Source organism: Lethenteron reissneri, chromosome 7, assembly GCF_015708825.2.
Source record: "Lethenteron reissneri isolate LAM-NWPU_2019-01 chromosome 7, ASM1570882v1, whole genome shotgun sequence".
Lineage (NCBI taxonomy): Eukaryota > Metazoa > Chordata > Hyperoartia > Petromyzontiformes > Petromyzontidae > Lethenteron > Lethenteron reissneri.
In genome coordinates, this window is record NC_083785.1 from 6262298 (window position 1) to 6280625 (window position 18328).

General features: G+C 54.7%; 1 protein-coding gene across 2 annotated transcripts in view; it reads left to right on the top strand.

Annotated features, from left to right (window-relative positions):
* The window catches only part of LOC133357021 (RNA-binding motif, single-stranded-interacting protein 1-like), a 51134-nt gene that overhangs the window by 18763 nt on the left and 14043 nt on the right, over positions 1-18328 (top strand). For both annotated transcript variants that reach the window (XM_061574765.1, XM_061574772.1), the window contains exons 5-9: positions 6830-6987; positions 7746-7825; positions 14199-14314; positions 15207-15253; positions 16922-17018. In XM_061574765.1, coding sequence (XP_061430749.1) covers positions 6830-6987; positions 7746-7825; positions 14199-14314; positions 15207-15253; positions 16922-17018 — 498 coding nt within the window. The remainder of the gene's footprint in view (positions 1-6829; positions 6988-7745; positions 7826-14198; positions 14315-15206; positions 15254-16921; positions 17019-18328) is intronic.

Genomic DNA, 18328 nt, shown 5'->3' on the forward strand with positions numbered 1-18328 from the left:
CCATGTTCGCTGGGTTTACAGCGATGTCGCATTTTAACTAAGTGTCAAAATTAGAGGGGAGAAATTACTCTAAAGAGCCAAACCCTTAACTGAAGCTTTGCACGCAAGAATAATTAAAGTGTGTGTGTTGCAGCTAACGCTGAGAGGTAGGGACAATTCTCAAACTGTTTATAACGTTTAAGGTGAATTAAATGTCCTGGCACGGCAGCGGTGGGGTGTTCCAGTGGCTCGCACACTGCGAGTTTGCGGGCCGCAGTTCGTTTTCACAGGTCGGAATTATAAAATTGTATTCTCTGAGTAAAATTAATTAACGGAGAAGCGGGTATCCTAACATACACCACATTTTGTTCAAGTAATTTGTTTTTTTGTATTTTACTCACGCGGTGATTCTCTTCGCCGATGTTTTTCCGACGGAGGAGGGGGAGGGGGCGGTAAAGTCAAGTTTCCGCGCAGCTTTTCTCGAATAACACAGCTCTCTGTGACTTTACCATCAGCCTGAAACTCATTGAGTTGGGGAAAATTTATCGTGCGGCTCGTAAAATAAACAGTTGATTAGCCTGTATTCTATTGAAACAAAAACAGATGTTCCCAGACATATTTTCTCAAACAAACAAAAAAAAGAATCACCCGAAGGGGCTGTGAATTATTAACTCAAATGTAACGAGCATGGCGGATGAAGACAACGATCCATCTGGAAACGACACACGAGCCGATTTCTTCACTCATTCTCTCCGCGACGGACGTCCTCTCTCCGGCACGTTCCGTCCATTGTTGAGCCTCGACGGCCGGCCATCGTACATTCCATCAAAATAGTCCAAGCCAGCCCAAATCCCGCTAACCTTCATCAAGAAGTTGGTAGGACGCTTCTAACTTGCGTACGTCCATCACTCCGCGCGATCCCCGTCCCGTCCCTCGGCGCGCTTCCAAACGTGCGCCTCTTTTGAGCGCACGTCGCCGTCGTCCACGAAGCTCCACCGAGAACAATATTCCCGACCGCGCGCGCATTCCTCGCGTGATTGATTACGCAGGCCTCACGTGCCCGCGTGCGCGTGTGTCGGGGCGCGCGTACAGAATTTTTTTGTCTGGACGCACAAGCAGCCGTGTGTCCGCGCGGAGCCGGGCTCGTCACGGCTCGGCGAGAGATCGCTCCACAAATGGCCCTCGCCGACCGCCGGCGCGACGCTCGTCCAAGCCCTCGCTTTGGCACCGAGAGGACGGCCGCGGCGCCTCGCGGTTGTTAACACAAGCCGGGTTCTGTGTACAGCTAGTTTGGTATTATTTACGGTCGAGGGCCCCCCCACCTCCGCTCGCGCTCCCCAGTCGGCCGGGGCCGCCAGTTCCGCCTGAGGAATGCGTTCCCCTTTGTGATGCCAAGACAAGCGGAGAAAAGGCAGGCGCTCGGCACGCACGCCGTGGCCGCAATTAGGGGCTGAAGCCTCCCCAAATATTTGTCTTATTTCGGAGTCTGCGAGCCAGGGGGCCGCGACCGACACCGGTGCACGCCACCCGCCTCTTTCCCGCCGACGAATGATGGGGGGGGGGGGTGGTATGCGGAGGTCAGATTAGCCCCGCGTGGTCCTCGCTCCCGAATGCGGTGGAGTTCGACTCCCCGATTCAAACGGACGGACCGGCGGGCGCCCGTCTCTCTCCGTCCTCGACATATTGAACGCAGGGAGAGATCGCGAGGCTCGCGCGACGCAGGTTACACTTCCACAGAGAGCCAAAGAGAGGGCAATGCTAATTACAGGATATGTCGAAATATCCAGCAGTGGATAGATCAAGGCTGATGACAATGATGGTGATAACGAAGATCATCATCAGCCAGGTCACTTGAAGGGATCTCAAGAGGTATAGCTCTGTGATATCCACTTCATTGCTCGAAGAGGCTGATAGCACAATCAGGATTAAACTGATGGTGGCCATCTTCTTGGTTCTTTCGGTAAAGTCACGTAGAAGGGAAATAATAAAATAATAAAAATAAAACATAATAAAATAATTCTCACGACGCTTCGGCCACAACGCAAGCAGTCGTCGTGAGAATTATTTTATTATGTTTTATTTGTATTATTTTATTATTTCCCTTCTACGTGACTTTACCGAAAGAACTAAGAAGATGAATCCCTGCAGTCACGAAAGCTTTAAATCGAAATTTGATGGTGGCCATTTAAGGCCTTCTCAGTGTGTGCGTAGCGAGAAGAGACATGTCGCATTGTCATATGTTGCTTGGGCAAGTGCCGTTGGCGAGCACATCTTAAGGCCAGCACGGCACTTAAGAAGGTGGTGTGGCTAACACCATGTCTGGCCAACTCTGTCTCCCCAGTGCTGACGCCTACACATCGCACCACGTACTCATTAAGGACGAGCCAACGTAGGGCAGGTCAGGGGGACCGGCTCAGACATTCGCCACCGTTAGCCGTGAGTGGGAATCGAACTCGGGTGCGCTCACCACTGTGCCGCGTGCAGAGAACAAACTTCCGAGGAGACAATAAATCATTCCGCTGCGCGCAATCGAGCACGCGGGGCTTGGGAGCGCCGGGATGATGAGAGGGCCAGGTCACCTGCTCTCCGCACCGCCGCTCCCAACTCCGCCGCTCTCTACGCCGCCCTAATTGGCCAACGAAGGTCCACAGCGCCAGCCGTCCGGGGGAGCGGGGGGGGGGGGGGGCGGGGGGGGGGGGTGGTGCCCGGACACCGGCGAATACCACGGAAGCGCCGGATTCTCAGCGTCCGCCCGCCGGAATGTTGAATGGGGCCTAGGAGCAGCATTGTGTTCCCGGGTTCCATTGTGCGTGGACGTCCCCGTGCTCCTGGGTCCTGCGAGGGCCATTGTTCCTGTCCCCCGCGCCGGGCCTTAATCAGCGCAGTCGGGGGGGACGCACGCACGGGAGTCGTCTGGCCTGTGCGTGCGTGTGCCGTGTTCCGCGTTGCGGCGAGGCTAAAATAATGCACTTTTTTAATTAAGGAGGGTCCTGCATTTGGACGTTTGGTCAACGCCAATTACACATCGTATGCTTTTAGCTTGGGGAGGAAGCCAGGGAACCCAGGGGAAACTCATGCAGAACAGGAGGAGAGAACATGCAAACTCCACGCGGAGAGGTGCCAGAGTCGGCAATCGAGCCGGCCAGGCCGTTCTTGCCGTGAGCCACTGGCGCTGCTGCTGCTGTGCCGCCACCACCCTGTCGCTACGATGATGTTCGCGGTCATGCGGTTCGGCGCTCACGATTCGCTTGAGTTGAATGTGCGGCACAATCTGGAATCACGAAAACGAGCGCGCAATTGACACAAACCCGCCCGAACAGAGTGTTGTGTTCACTTTGCTTGAGCGCCTCTGCCAATGCAGCAGCAGCAGCAGGGACCACACAATTTTCGATTTTAACAGTTCAGGATGCAACGACGCATTGATTCGTTTATTTAATATTAATTATGAAAACTCGATTCATACGTAGAATCGATGGCGCTTCGATTGGTGCACGCATCGCGGAATGGATTTCACCTCACCCTCGCAGCCACCAGAGGTGCTATCATTCACCGCAATGAATTTACCACTAGTCAAATAAATGTGTTCATTTTACATACGTAAACACATGTTTGACGACTTCATAAGCATGTCGAGCAATATGTAATACAGTACACGTTTTGGCCCTTCCGTCTTATGAACATGAGGCCTCACGTAACCTTAATCTGGCCCCAGTTAGGGCGGAGTTGGAAAAATGCATGGGATATTGAATTTTGTGCAAACAAAGTCTATTTCGTCACAAAAGAAATACGAGGGTGCAGATGTTTTGAGAGGGAAACAAATATTTAGGAATAGCGGTTCATAGGGGCGGACGCCCAACATTCGTCCCAAGAGGAAAAACAAACATTCTGTGATGGGGGGCGGGGGGGGGGCATCTTCTCTGGGCCCGGATGTTAACACACACGGAGCGAGAGCGCCAACCGCTGGCAAAACTCTCCAATCAAAGACAAAGGTCTCCCGTGTAGCCTTAACAGACTGTTGGGGCAAGTGCTGTTCACGAGTAGCACCTGTGAAGGGCTGCACCGTGGCACACGAGGGGATTGTGCCTTGCCAGTGCCACGCCCGGACGCCTTTGTCTCCCGAGTGACGATGTTTACACGTTGAGGCCGAGTCGAACTCGGGGAGGCCCAGGGGCGAGTCAGATAATCGTCACCGTTGTTGTTGGCCGTGAGCGGTAATCGAACTCGGGTCACCGGGTTAGTCGCGCGACGCGCTAACCACTGCGCTGCGACTCTCCGAATCAAACACACAACGCTGTTGTCTGGGGGGTGGGGGGGGGGGGGGTCGGAGGGGGGAGGGCACATGCAGAGCGCGACGAAGCGAGTAGCGTACGGGACGGGTCGTCTCGAAAACTGAATCGGTCACGAGCCCTGATAATGCACGCCGCCTCGTCATTGGGGCCCCGCGACCCTTTTGAGAATTTCTGGCTGAACGTTCCCCAACAACAAGTGGAGTCCTCTTTAATCATTCTACTTTTTTGTTGCTTTTTGGGGGGCGAGGGCAGGAATTCCATAGCCACCTACTCCGGCACTGGGAATCGCGTGAAAGATGAGCATTATTGGAGCACGTGTGGAGGAGGTTTTGGTTTTTTTTCTTTCTCTTCCGCCCCCGCCTTTTCTGAAAGCCGCCGCTGTTTTTTTCTAACTCCGTGTAGAATAACTGGCAGAAAGAATCTCTCTGGCGAGGAGCGGAACGTTCGGGAACATTTGAACGGCCTCCAAGTGCGCGCGCGTCCCTCGCTGGTCTCACTCGTGGGCTCAGCGTCCTCCGAATGAACCCCGGCGGGGATTTATTTCCTGCCGATAAAAACGTATTCGACACAGCCGAACTTTTTAAACAAACGTGATAGATAAATAAATAAAACCTTGCGCTTTATGGCAAGGCTCACGTCCTAACCCGAAATTCCTTTCATAGGATTAACGTCTTCCAAGAATAAGGATGTAAAAATGAATGGATAAACAAGCTTTCAAGTTTTATACAAATAAAAAAAAGCCGTTGGCTTTTTCCATTTAACGAACGTTGGGATTTTTTTGAGGGCCGATGAATTACCGCAGAAAAATGGTCCTTCAGTTTTCCCCGAGTTTTACGTAAAAAAAAAAGTCCGGTCCCCTCGGGGCCGTCACTGTACTCCGCTCTCTCCCCGCGGCTGCTTGGGAAATCTCGGCGGCGCTGTTTACCAGTGCCGCCCAGCACGCTGGAATTTAAGAACTCATTTGCATGTCATCGCCGATTCAGCGCACGGTCTCCGAGTTCGGCTTTAACGTCCCAGCTTCCTGCTGCTACGCACCCAGCCTGCCACGCACACACACCAGTGGCGGCGGCATCCGGCCTCCGCTTACACACACGCAACGCATGCTGCACACGCACACACGCGACACCCGCTACACACGCACACACGCTACACAAGCTAAACCCGCACACATGAAGCCCTACCCACACCACACTCTACACACTACACGCAAGCCGCTGGATCTGTAGAGAAAGCAGCCGCGATGCGAGGAAGGAATCCATTGATAGAGCAGCAGAGGTCCTCTCCCGATGACACTTCAAGAAAAAAATAACTTCGGAAGCCACAGCAAGCATCATCATGATGTTAATTATTGATATCATTGGCAATGTACAGGTCACCCTGCGTCTGAAATCTACCCAACAACCAGTGGGAACTGGTCTTGCTGCGACATTTTTCACGATGCAATATTTTCAACATCTCACGTGGGGTAGTTGCTTTCGCTCCGATTTCTATTTGCCTTATTGCTGTACTTTATTTTATTTGTTTAGCTTTTGTCATTTTGGTGACCCAAGTCACGCTTGCAAACGGGGCTTCACATCCTGGTCCCTTGCGATCTCACCTGGTTAAACTAAATCAACTTAAAACTTGATACCGTATCAAATTTGACGATGTGACGACTATTGCGATATAAAGTTCTCCTTAAGCCTTGTGACCGTACTTCGTCTTTCTGTCGTTGGGACGCACTTCAAGTACGGACAGAGGGCACTTCAGTGCGCTTTGGCCTTACCGCACTCATCATCAGCCTGCCACGACCGGGAGTCGTTCGCTAGGTCCCCCACCGCTGCCGCTCCCCCCCCCCCCCCACCCCGTGACCGGGCAATTGGTGCCGTGTACCCACAAGGCCTCACTGTTTGAGTCGAACGGCAGAATCCGGCCGCACGGACGGAGCGCGACACGCAGAGCCGGGTAGCGTGCGCGACTCCGCGCGCTTCACAGGGGCGGCATTGTTTGCCGAAAAATTGTCAATCGCTTACGCACGGGGCAGCCTCGGGGAAATTCATTGCAAATGCACACGCCCAACCCTCTCCCCCCACTTCCCCCCCCATCCCCTCCCATCCCCTCCCCTCCTGTTTTTGCATTGTTGATGAAACCAGCCAGCGGTTGACATTACATAATGATTCACATTTTATAATTTACCATCGCATCCTTTTTCCCGTACGAGTGAATTTTTTTCTTCTTTTCAAAACGTGTATACTGTATTCACAGCTGTGTTCAGACATGGACAGTGAGTCGATATAATAATAATAAATACACTTCATCCTCTTTTCAATCTGCTGCTGGATGAATGTCTCCCGATGGCGTGCAAGTCGTGGGGGTATTTTTGACCATCCTTCACCGTACCATTCAGCGCGGGTTGCTAACTGGGGTTCTGTGTGCCAGGACCGATTGGTGTCCCGCTCGCCACCGACGTTGACCGGTTGGCCGCAAAGCGAACGCGGGCCGGGCCCGAATGGCAAATTGCCCCTCTCACGTTTCCCTGTCCTCTCACTTCCCCGCCGCCGCCGCCGTCCGCGCCACCTCAGCAACAGGAGCAGGACCCCACGAACCTCTACATCTCCAACCTGCCCATGAGCGTGGACGAGAAGGAGCTGGAGAACCTGCTGAAGCCCTTCGGGCACGTCATCTCCACGCGCATCCTGCGCGACGCCGCCGGCACCAGTCGCGGCGTCGGCTTTGCACGGTCAGCCATCGCACCGCACCTCAACCCCCCCCCCCTTACACCAGTCAGAGTCCCCCCCCCACCACCCCCACACTTAGTTAAAGCACCCCCTGTGACCGACCCAGCGTTTGGGAGGCCTTCATCCATCCAGCAGTGGATTGACAAGGGAGCTGGACGCAGCCGCTAACGTGGCAGCACCTGAGGAGCGAAGTCCCAGCGTAGCGGCCTCGTGGCGGCGACTCCAACGGACTCGACGAGGCCTTCCCAGACGAATGACTGAACGATGAATGACTAAATAATGAATGACTAAATCGGCGACCTTCGCTTCCTTCGCCCTTGCACCAGCGCTCCATCGTCGTGTGTGGTCAGAGTGACCTCCGTCTGGATCCTGGCACACTCTTGCCGGGGTCTCTAGGGTTACGTCTCCTTGATCCATCGTCCCCCCGCCCCCAACCATTCCCACTGCCCCGCTCACCAGCAGGGGCAAAAGGTAGAGGCGCAGCCCTGCAATTGCTGTGCTCACGCCACTGCTGGCGGACGGGCCTCCACTCGGGAGCCGCACTGGCCAGACGTCTTCAGAGAGATGGGAATACCCAGGGCCGTCCATGTGGGGGCAAACTCCACCGTGTGGGCTGCGTCTGACACCACAAGGCCCACCACAGCGCGAGGACGTGAGCCCGGAGGTCAAACTCCGGGCGTTGGGGTCGAGCGCCCTGGAGACTAAGACTGAGCGCCCCCCCCCCCCCCAACCTTTTCCGTGTGGCTCTTGGCGTTTTCAGGATGGAGTCCACGGAGAAATGCGAGGCGGTCATCCAGAGATTCAACGGCAAGTTCCTGACCACGCCGCACGGCGTCCCATGTGAGTTCAACGAACCCCAGCACCCTCTCCGACTCCGCACGCCAACATCAGCGACGGTGCATTCACATACTGTTAAGCAAAGGGCTTAACAGTCCGGCCGGGTGTGGTGATGGGCCGGGTGGGGGGGCGGGGGTAGGGGGGGGCTCCAGGCATCGCCCGCCGCTGGTGGTGTCTGTGGCCGGGTAGCCAACTCGGGGTTCGCGGCACGGTGAGCTGTGAGCCACCGCACAACCCATGGACGTCGTCCATGTGAACACCAAGGCCTGGCAAATCAGAAAGTCTCATGTGCGAGATCAAGTGTAAGGATGTGCATAACGGTAGAACTATCGTTATCGTTGTGATAGAATCCTGACGGTGTCAATTTGAACCGCGCGGTAGGATGCTATTATGACGTGATTGGTTTGCGTCGATAGAGACGCCCCTCCCGTTCCGCGAGCGAGTCTCTTAACACGCGATAAGCAACTCGAATCTCATCTCAAACGCACGCCAGAGGGCACCCCCGGTGGCAGCTGTCCCTGTGCGGCACAAGGTGACTCGGCGCATGGCCTGCAAACGGGCATCATCGGTTTGCCAGTAGGGGGGGCGACGATTGCCGCCACTGCCGCTGCTGCTGCTGCGTATAATCCCATTTGAGTCATTTTCTGGCACGCAACGCCATAGATAAACCGCTTTAAGCTCGAGTGATCTTCAGCAGCAGAGAAGGGGAGATTTGGAAACAATCACAGCACAGATGCCGGTGAACACCTGCAACTCTCAATCTTGATACGACGTTGCAGTGCCAGTGCTATGACGGACATGTGGGGTGGGGTGGGGGGTGGTAGGGAGATCACCCTCAAAGGATAAAAATCTTCCTCGCCACCGAGCGCCAGCGTGTAGCTTTGTGCCGACGTGCCGTTTCATTAACGACGATCGTTCCGTTCCTTGACGACGAGGCATGGCGCCGTCGTGCGACGGTCAGCACCCTGGAAAATCTCCCGGCGTGGCAGCTGAAACAGCGGGACAGCTTTCTTCATTCCCCACCCGCCGCCCGTGCCCGCCCAGCGGTGCCAACGGGTAACGCCGCAGTTCGCCGATCGGCAGGCCACGTGTGGTGGGGGATAAAGTGTAGACGCTCGCCGCTCCCGACACGTCTGGTCATTGTGGAAGAGTGGGCCGAATACCGCGCGAGAGGGGGGGCTCTCTTGAGCTCCCTCTAGTCGAGGCCCTTCCACCAACAGTGGCATGAGCAAGCAATTGCAGGGTCTGCGCCTTTTCCATTTTTTACTTAACCATTTTGGACAACCAAACGGGACCGGCTCTTGGCGAGGTTCACACCGAACGAGAGTTTATTTGTCGATTGTAGTTTTTGCGATGTGTTGTTCTTTATTTGCAGATTGTATTTTTCGCGATGCGGTGTTATTTCAACTAGTGGCGAGAAGCCTGTTGTTTGGCCTTGGCGCTACACAATTTGAAAACCCAAAGAACTCAAAGGAATTCCGAATTTGAGCCGGCATGGAGTCTGGGGGGGAGGGGGGGCTTTGATCTGGCGCTCGTGTTTATCGCCGCCGCCACCGTCCGTGAGCCGTCGCGGCGCAAGATAGCGCGCGGCGCAGACATAACACCGGCGGGGACGCGCCACTCGCTCGCACACGGCCGGGGACGGCGGTAGCTGGGGTGAGGGGGGGGGGGCATCGCCCCAATCAGTTCCACTCCTGTTGACGCCAAGAGCCTCTGACGCAAAACAAGCGCTTGCCAGCACCCGCCGGCGGCAAAGCGGGCGTGACGACCCCCCCCCCCACCACCGCCCCGTCGAGTTGAACCCGTAGCGGCCGGCGTCGCTTGAACGCGGCGGGGCGATGGCGGCGGCGAGGGCGATGCGTCGTGCGGGCCGGACGGGTCGCGGCATAGCATAGTTTTGATGCCGGTTGACGTGTAAGTTGGCAGCGGCGGCGGTGGTGTTGTCGTCGTCGTCGGTGACGGTGGAGTTACCGAAGCGCGGCGCGCTCCCCGGCTCGACCGCCTGCGTCGCTGCTACTGGCGCCGGTGCGAATGTGTGCCGTGTACAGCTCAGCGTTGGGGAGATAAAGGCGGCCGGGTGCGGTGCGGGCCATCTCCACCCGCTCGTCTGATGTGCTGTCCTACACCAGCACTTACCCTAACAGTCTGTTGGGGTAAGTGCTACGCCCTGAGAATGATTCTATTTAAGGGCGCTTTGTGAATTTTTATTATTCATTTTTATCCAAGGCTCTTTGGGAACAGATATCTGCAGTTGAATTTACGCTGCTGTGGATGATCATGATGCTGATTTATTGGCGACGATGATGATTGGGTGGTGGTGTTGTTTGAACAGTTTATATTAGAATTGCCCTGTGAGCTGGGAAGCTCTTGAATCGGGTTTCATCAACAAAACCAAAAAACTGGTGGTGGCATGACAGCGATGATGATGATGGAGTGATGATGTTAATGATGATGGCAGCGGTTGGATAACGATAATGATGACAGTGGTGATTGTGCTGCTGCTGTTGACAGTGGCAGCTCACCGAGTACTCCGCTAGGAGGCATCGACTTGAACTCGGGCTTTAGCTTGGAATGTACCAGCAGCTGTAACCACCACCACTGCTCTTTGTGGAGGCCTGATTCCATCATAAAAGCCCCAGCCACCAATCTTTATACTTCACACAAAGGCACAGTTCCCCCCGTAAATTATAGACATTGTTGCAGCAATTGTGCTTGTTTGCAAGCACCTATTAAAGCCGGCACGGCACTCAAGGGTGTGGGGCGGGCAGCAGAGGTTTGCGTAGTGCACTACGAATCTGCCGACCTATAATTCCATTCCAGGTCACAGCTGACATTGGTGGTGAGTGATATCTGAACTGGTTCTGAACTCGCACCTACACCACCACCACTTCAGCAACCCGCATTGACGATCCTGACAAAGTATGGTCAATCAATTCCCCACGTGGCCGACCCGGCATGGATGGGCAAGTCCTCCGTACACAAAGGGAATCAATTATTATTTTTATTATTCACGTCAAGTACAACGAGAAACAGGAAGTCTCTCTTTTACTCGGTGGAAAATAAAACAAAACAACGAAAAAAACCCCCCCGAGGAATGTCGGTCGGCCGAAATGTGAAGACTTCACGATTTCCCCCATCCCGTTAAGGGAGTGGTTTCGACCTCCCACAGAAGCAGTGGTCCACACTCACCCACGCCCCACTGACACCCAAGCCAAAACAAGGACCACAGCATCCCACACTGTCCACTTCGACCCTTTAAGGCTATAGGTCTCAATGCAATTATATTCGCCCCTGTGTGATACTTTGAGTCTCTGTGCGAGTCTATGGGTGTCTACGCTTAGTCTATGGGTCACTACGTTTCTCTGTGGGTCCCTCTGTGAGTCTGGGGCTCGGTATGAATCTATGGTTCCCTTTGTGTTTCTGTGAGCCTCTTTGTCAGTCTATGGGTCCCTATGTGGGTCTATGGGTTTCTGTGTTAGTCCATGGGTCCCGATGTGAGTCTTGGGTTTTCTCTGCGGGTGTATGGGTCCGACACTGCCCCGCTTTGACCATTCACGGGCAAAATCGCTCGGGCATCATCTCCCGTATGTCCACAACGTCACCGGACCGCGGTGGCTTAGCAATGTCGCCAACGTCGTGCAGCCATCGCTGGTCGCCGCACGCTACACGAAAGCAGAAGGGCGCCAGCGTACGCAGCGCAAGCCAGCAGTGGAGTCGTCTCCGCTCCGGTAATTGTGACCCCAATTACGGTAATTAGTCTATCACGGTGAAATACGCGGCTCGTAATAGACTCTCGCTGGGAAAATTAGCTTCACAAAATAGGCACACACGCACAAATACAATCACCTTAATTGCAAGGGACAACTCATTATCACATTACTGCACAAATTGCAGAGGATTTCTCTCTCTCTCTCCATTTTAAGCGGGCAATCAACAATGCGGAGGGGATCCGTGTAATTTGCACGGCCATCAGAACAACTTGAACCAATAACCACGGAAATCCATTTAGGTCGTTTACATCCTCATTAAAGAGAATAATCACGTGAAGAGCAAGAGGGCCCGCCAGAGTGGCGGTGAGCTTTGACCGGCCGTGGCTCGAGTGACACATTCGATGCTAATCGGAGCGTCGCACCGACGGCTCTCACTTAGCGGCGGCGATTCGTCACGAATTCCGTGACGGTTACATTCAAGAATTGATTCTTCATTTGCTCGAAATGCAAGTCGTCTTGGTCGCGACTCTGTCGGGGGGTCGGGCGGGGTGGGGGGTCTACCCTGTCCACGGCCCGTTGGGAATGTGCCACGCGCCTGGGTCACGGGACGTTCGTTTGAGAATTGTCTTCCGCGTGGATCGTTCGCGTTGCCCCTGCGTCGTCTCGTTTGTTTTGTCCCCGTGGGATTGTTGTACGCACCTGCGGTTGGCACGGTTGGCTACGTGCGGTGCGAAAGAAGTTCATCATGTGTCTTGTGTCGTTCGGTCAATCTCGTTCACCCCACCAGCCCCAATATAAAACATTTTCATGGCATTTACATACACTTGGCAGGAAATGCAAAAAAACAAGTTGTTACAACGCGCACTTCCATGCATGCCTCCCTCTATCCTCGCTTCTTGCTCTGTTCCTCTCCCCACAGTCTCCTACCTCTCCCTCCCCCTCCCCACACTCTCCTACCTCTCCCCTCCCAACACTCTCCTACCTCTCCCCACACTCTCCTACCTCCCCCCTCTATTCCCCTCCCCACACTCTCCCCTCTACTTCCCTCCCCACACTCTCCAACCTCTCCCCTCTGCTCCCCTCCCCACACTCTCCTACCTCTCCCCTCCCCACACTCCCCTACCTCTCCCCTCCCCAAACTCTCTTACCTCTCCCCCCCTCCCCACACTCTCCTACCTCTCCCCCCCTCCCCACACTCTTCTACCTCTCCCCTCCCCACACTCTCCTACCTCTCCCCTCCCCACACTCCCCTACCTCTCCCCTCCCCAAACTCTCTTACCTCTCCCCCCCTCCCCACACTCTCCTACCTCTCCCCCCCTCCCCACACTCTTCTACCTCTCCCCTCCCCACACTCTCCTACCTCAGATGGATGAGAGATCGACAGACGGAGAGACAGACAGATACAAATAGAGATGGCGAGACACGCAACCGAGGCTTTTTGTCGAAGCCTCCACTCGGCCTTCGCTCCGTGGGATGTCTCTCATGTTTCCTGGAGCTCCCTTCCCCCGGTCGTCCGTGCTGTCCACTCCCTGTTCAAGTCCAGGCGCAAGAATATTTTCCCTCTGCCTGCGACCGACTGCCTCTGTCTCCCTGCTAAATATTCCCACCATCTCTGTACGGCATCTTGAGATGCAGCCGGTCGCGCTTAGACTGCGTCGCGTTGTTGTTGGCCTGTGGAGGGGAGTGGAGTGAGAAGCGAGCGAGAGGCCGGGCCGAGTCCGCCGAGGGATGCGCTCGCCGGTCGCCACGACGAGCGCGGCAAGCTGCGGAGTTGCCACGACGCGCGAGCCAGGGTTTAGTGGCGTCCGGGGTACGGAGGGGAACGCTCGCACCGCGCCCTCCGCCAACGGCGGCGACGCTGCGTGGGCGAGCCGGCGGTGCCGCGCGGCGCCACGGCAGCACCACGGCAGCGCCAGCTGTGACGGAAAAAAACCAACAAAAATCTGCCCTTAATTTTACAAAATTGTTATTTCAGGTGGGCGTAATCAATACGCGATTGCTACGACGCGAAAAAATATATATTAACGTGAGCCCGGCGCTGATCGTTACCACATGGGGGCTCTGGGGTTTTTAGCGGCGCGCGCAGTTGACGCTCGCTAGCTTACGGGAATTCTCGCCACCGTCGCCGCGTTGTCGTTTCGAGCGATCGCCAAACGGCGCCGAGCCGCAGCGACCGTGAGAGCATCGCGGCGATTTGTTCAGAAAGCTCGGCAATATTTCTCACTTTGTTCCGGAGCGATCGCCAAGCCAGAGGAAGCGTGACCTCCCCCCACTTCCCCCCCCCGACCTCATCCCCCACATCACTCTCAGATGTGTTTTCGGGTCGTGCTGCACGCTGTTCGACGCGACGTCCAACGTTTCGCTTCACGTGGAGCGAAACGCGTGGCGGTACAACCCGGAAACAGGTGGCGGAGTATTTTAGTCTTTTGTATCTTAATGCAGTAATTGACTTTTGTTTGTCTCTGTTTTGTCTCTCCCTGTCTGTTTGTTGGTCTGTCTTTCTCTGTCTCGCTATCTCTATTTGTGTCTGTCTGTCTCTCTGGCTGTCTGTATCTCTCTCTGTCTCCATCTCTCTACATCTCCGCGTTTCTCCATCTATGCCTCTCTGTCCGTCCGTCTGTCTCTGCGTCACATCCCGCCGTCCGCGTGCACCACTCGTGCTCCAGTGCCCAGCGAGCCGCTGCTGTGCAAGTTTGCGGACGGAGGGCAGAAGAAGCGGCAGAACCAGAGCAAGTACCTGGTGAACGGGCGTGCGTGGCCTCGGGATGGTGATGGGCGCATCGTGAGTGGCCCCCTTGCCTGCACGAGCAACAGCCGTGATCTATCCACAGCTTCATGAAGGCTTCCCACCCCCCCGCCCCACCACGCATGAGTCGCAGCCATCCCTTGCCATTGTGGGAAGTAGCGATCCGGAGAGTCGGACTTGCACCGAGGCCCATAGATTCGCACAGAGACCCATAGACCCGTACCGAGAGCCAAAGACTCACACGGAAACCCACAGACTCGCACAGAGACCCATAGCCTTGTGCCGAGGCCCATAGACTCCCGCCGAGACCCATAGACACACACACACATACGGAGAGATAGACATGTATAGACACTGACAGAGCTAAATGCACTGCAGTCCTCTTTGCTGCTCTCATCCGGGCCTCCGAGTAGCGGTCAACTCCTTGACCAAGTTAAGCAAGTTTCCTACAGTGAGTCACTAAGTGCAATACAACTTCACACGGCAGCAGCTCCGTTCCCATTGGACCGTGTTATCGAGCCGACCGCCCTCCCACCATTACAGACACACGGACGACAGAGCCAATGCATAAACGCTTTCGATCTTAGTTGTCAGCTGTTTACTTTGGGGGCCGTTTATTTTGGTTATTTGGTTATTTTTGGGGGGGCAGGGGCAGCGAGTGGGGCGAGCGGGCCTAGGGGGCAGTGAAAGGGCACGTGTAAGGCGTCGCGCGGTGCAGGAAACCGTCCGCACGCTCGGTGCGTAGAGGAAAGTAGCAATGAATGGCAGGCCCCCTAACATACACGGAAGCTAAAGCGGAGAAGGTGCAGAGCATTACAAGTGCCGCTGTTGCGTTTCTAAAATGTCGCGGTGTGCTTCGTCCCGGTAACTCGACACCGGCCGCGTACGTTAAACCGCACTAACTGACCGCGTAATGCCGCCCTTGCAGACCGGCGTGACCCTGACCTACGACCCGACCGCCGCTCTCCACAATGGGTAAGAGGGGCTGCCCGCATCGGAGTTTCCACCGCGCCGCGTTCCCCGCACTCAGCTGGCAGCCAAGTTCGCTCGGGGGCCGTGGCGACGGTCGGGACCGTGGGCGAGGATAAACTAAAAACTTTAAAAAATATATATTTTACCAGGTAAGGGCCCACTGAGCTCTTTCTCAGAAGCGACCTTGCCACAAATGATAGCTCAATGAAGTGGCTTATCGTCGCATGGAAATTTATCGCGGCCAAATACTCTAAAAGCACGTTGATTCTAAATCTGGAGGAAAAAACCGGAGGACCCGGAGAAAAATCCACACGCCCACGGGGAGAGAGAACATGCAAACCTCCTGTATACCAGGCAACATATCGCCACCACGGCGCCCGACACTCGCCTCACCCTTCAGCCACACTCAACGAGCCAGTGGCTCCAGGGCAGCACTTGGCACCACCGCGGAATCTGTGCCCTGCGCGTGCTCTGAATGAATCTTTGTCATGATTGCGTGAGGACCAATGTGGAGCGACTGTTAGAGAGTCAACGCCAAGTGATTCAGCCGTTCAATTGCTCTGTCTGAGAGTTGCCGAATTCCAGATACACCCACTCACCCACCCGCTCGCTTACTCATGCATTCACCCACGCACTTACCCACCCACTCATTCAACCATCCACCCACCCAGTCGCTTACTCATCCACCCACTTAACCACCCGCCCATTTAACCATCCACCCACCCACTCGTTTACTCGCCCATTGAACCACCTACTGACGCACCCACTTACCCATCCCACCACTGAACCATCCACCCGCCGATCCACTCACCCACTGCTTTCAGATTTCTATTTGAGGCACTGGGAAGTCATACGCTCCACGGTTTGGTGATCGTAGGCACATCATCGTCACCATTAGCCATAAATCATACACTGCTGGATGCAGGCCTCCACAAGCCACCACTATCCATCCTGGTCTCGCGATGCAGTGCTCCTGCTCAAGTCTGATCTCATTGTTACCGTGGGGCATGTCTCCTCCTCTGATGATGGCTGGTGGCCGAGAGGTGACGTCCCCTGCAGAGATGGAGCGATGAGATCAGATCGTGTGCTCGAGCCAGATGATGCGTTGCATCGCGTGAATGTGAGAAGTGGCAACAGCTTCAATACAACCGTCATCCAGAAGTGGATAGATCATAGCTGATGTTGATTATACTGCAACTGTGTGGCATAGAAAAGAAAGTACGATCCCCCGTATAGCCTTTATATGATGTTCAAATATTTGCCACTTCTTGGTCGTGAGCAGGAATTGAACTCTGGTCGTTGGGGTCGTATAACCCAGTACGAAAACCACTACACTACCGCTCCCCAAACGAAGCACACACACACAGCTATTATATACACGTACAATATACACACGCATACAGTTTTCGCCTAGTCAAACGTAACCAGGCAGCCTTGCAAAGTGCAGATCCTTTTGGGTGGGCTGCACTCCACATATGTTGCACGTACAGCAAATAAACATCGCTGGTGGCAGCCAAATGTTTGATGCTTTAGCATAAATATTTTTCCGCTCTCCTCTTCCACCCTCGCCCCTGTCTCCGCCCCTCTTTTTCGTTTCCTTCTGCTTCATCGTTTAACGTCCGCACCCCCCTGCCCCCCCGCCTCATCTGCCTCTCACCATCCGGGTTCCAGGTTCTACTCCAGTCCGTACAGCCTGGCCACGGGACGTATCATGGCCCAGACGCCCGTAGGCCCCTACCTTCCCAGCAGCCCCATCTCCACCTACCAGGTGAGCTGCCGCCGATGCCGCTGCTGCTGCTGCTGGCGATGTTGTTAATCGCCGAGCCCCTGCATGTATGTGTTTGTGTGTATTTTGAACTTCATTCGCACGGTACGTAGCCAACCGTGCTAATTGTAGATGTGGGGGAAGGACAACAAACTAAATACGAAAATCAGTTCTAAAGAAATGAGTTTTTAATCTAGATTTTAAATTGCACAGCTCCAGTTTCTCCCTAATATCGGAGGGAATAGCGTTCCAGACTGCCGCAGAAGCGCATCTGAACGCGCGCGATGCAGTGGCCGTCTTTGTTCGATGGGTAGCAAAATCCGGTGCGAGGATCACCGCGGAGTTTGCGTGATGGTTTACGTTCCTTGACAGATTTGGTTTAGTGACGAGTGGGAGCTCTGTGAAGACGGGAGAGAAGCAGAGATGTAGAGACAGAGACATGGAGAGGGAGAGAGAGAGAGAGTTGCAGAGGAAAACTTAGACATAGGAGGGTCCTGGGGAGAGGTTTTTTTTCAGTTTTTCAGTTTCATTTATTTGGTATAGCTCTTTGAGCCATTCGGCTCTTGACTGACAAGGCATGGAGAGAGATCCAGGGAGAATGCCATGGATAGACAACATGAAAACAGGCAAAGAGACGCGGGCCAAAATAGAAATGCACAGAGAGACATGGAGAGAGTAACAGGGAGAGAGAGTCAGATACAGGGAGAGGTGGAGAGAAGGAGACACGGAGAGACATGAAGAGAAGAGACGTGCACGTGGAGGCCTCTTGCAGTGCTAATCAAAAGTGCCCACAATTGTTTCCGCCCCAAAATGCTTTGCGTGTCTCTGGGCGGCACCGAAACACGTTGGGGGTGTCTGGACCCCTGCTGGGCTTGGCTTCCACGCCACGTTAATGGTTTAGATTGGAAGAGCCAGGCGTGTGTGTATCGTGTGTGTGTGTGTATACTCCGTGTGTGTGCACCGTGTGTGTGTGTGTACTGTGTGTGTGTGTACCGTGTGTGTGTGTACCGTGTGTGTGTATATACTCCGTGTGTGTGTGTGTATATACCCCGTGTGTGTGTGTGCGTATATACCCCTGTGTGTGTGTGTACCGTGTGTGTGTGTACCGTGTGTGTGTGCATATATACCCCGTGTATGTGTGTGTACCGTGTGTGTGTATGTACCGTGTGTGTGTGTGTACCGTGTGTGTGTGTGTACGTGTGTGTATACCGGAGCGAGTGCGAGTTGGTTTGTTTAATACAACCGCGAATTCCGCGATGGGGGAGGAGGGAGTGAGGTGTGACAGGAGGGAGGGAGGGGTGGTCAGGAGCTAT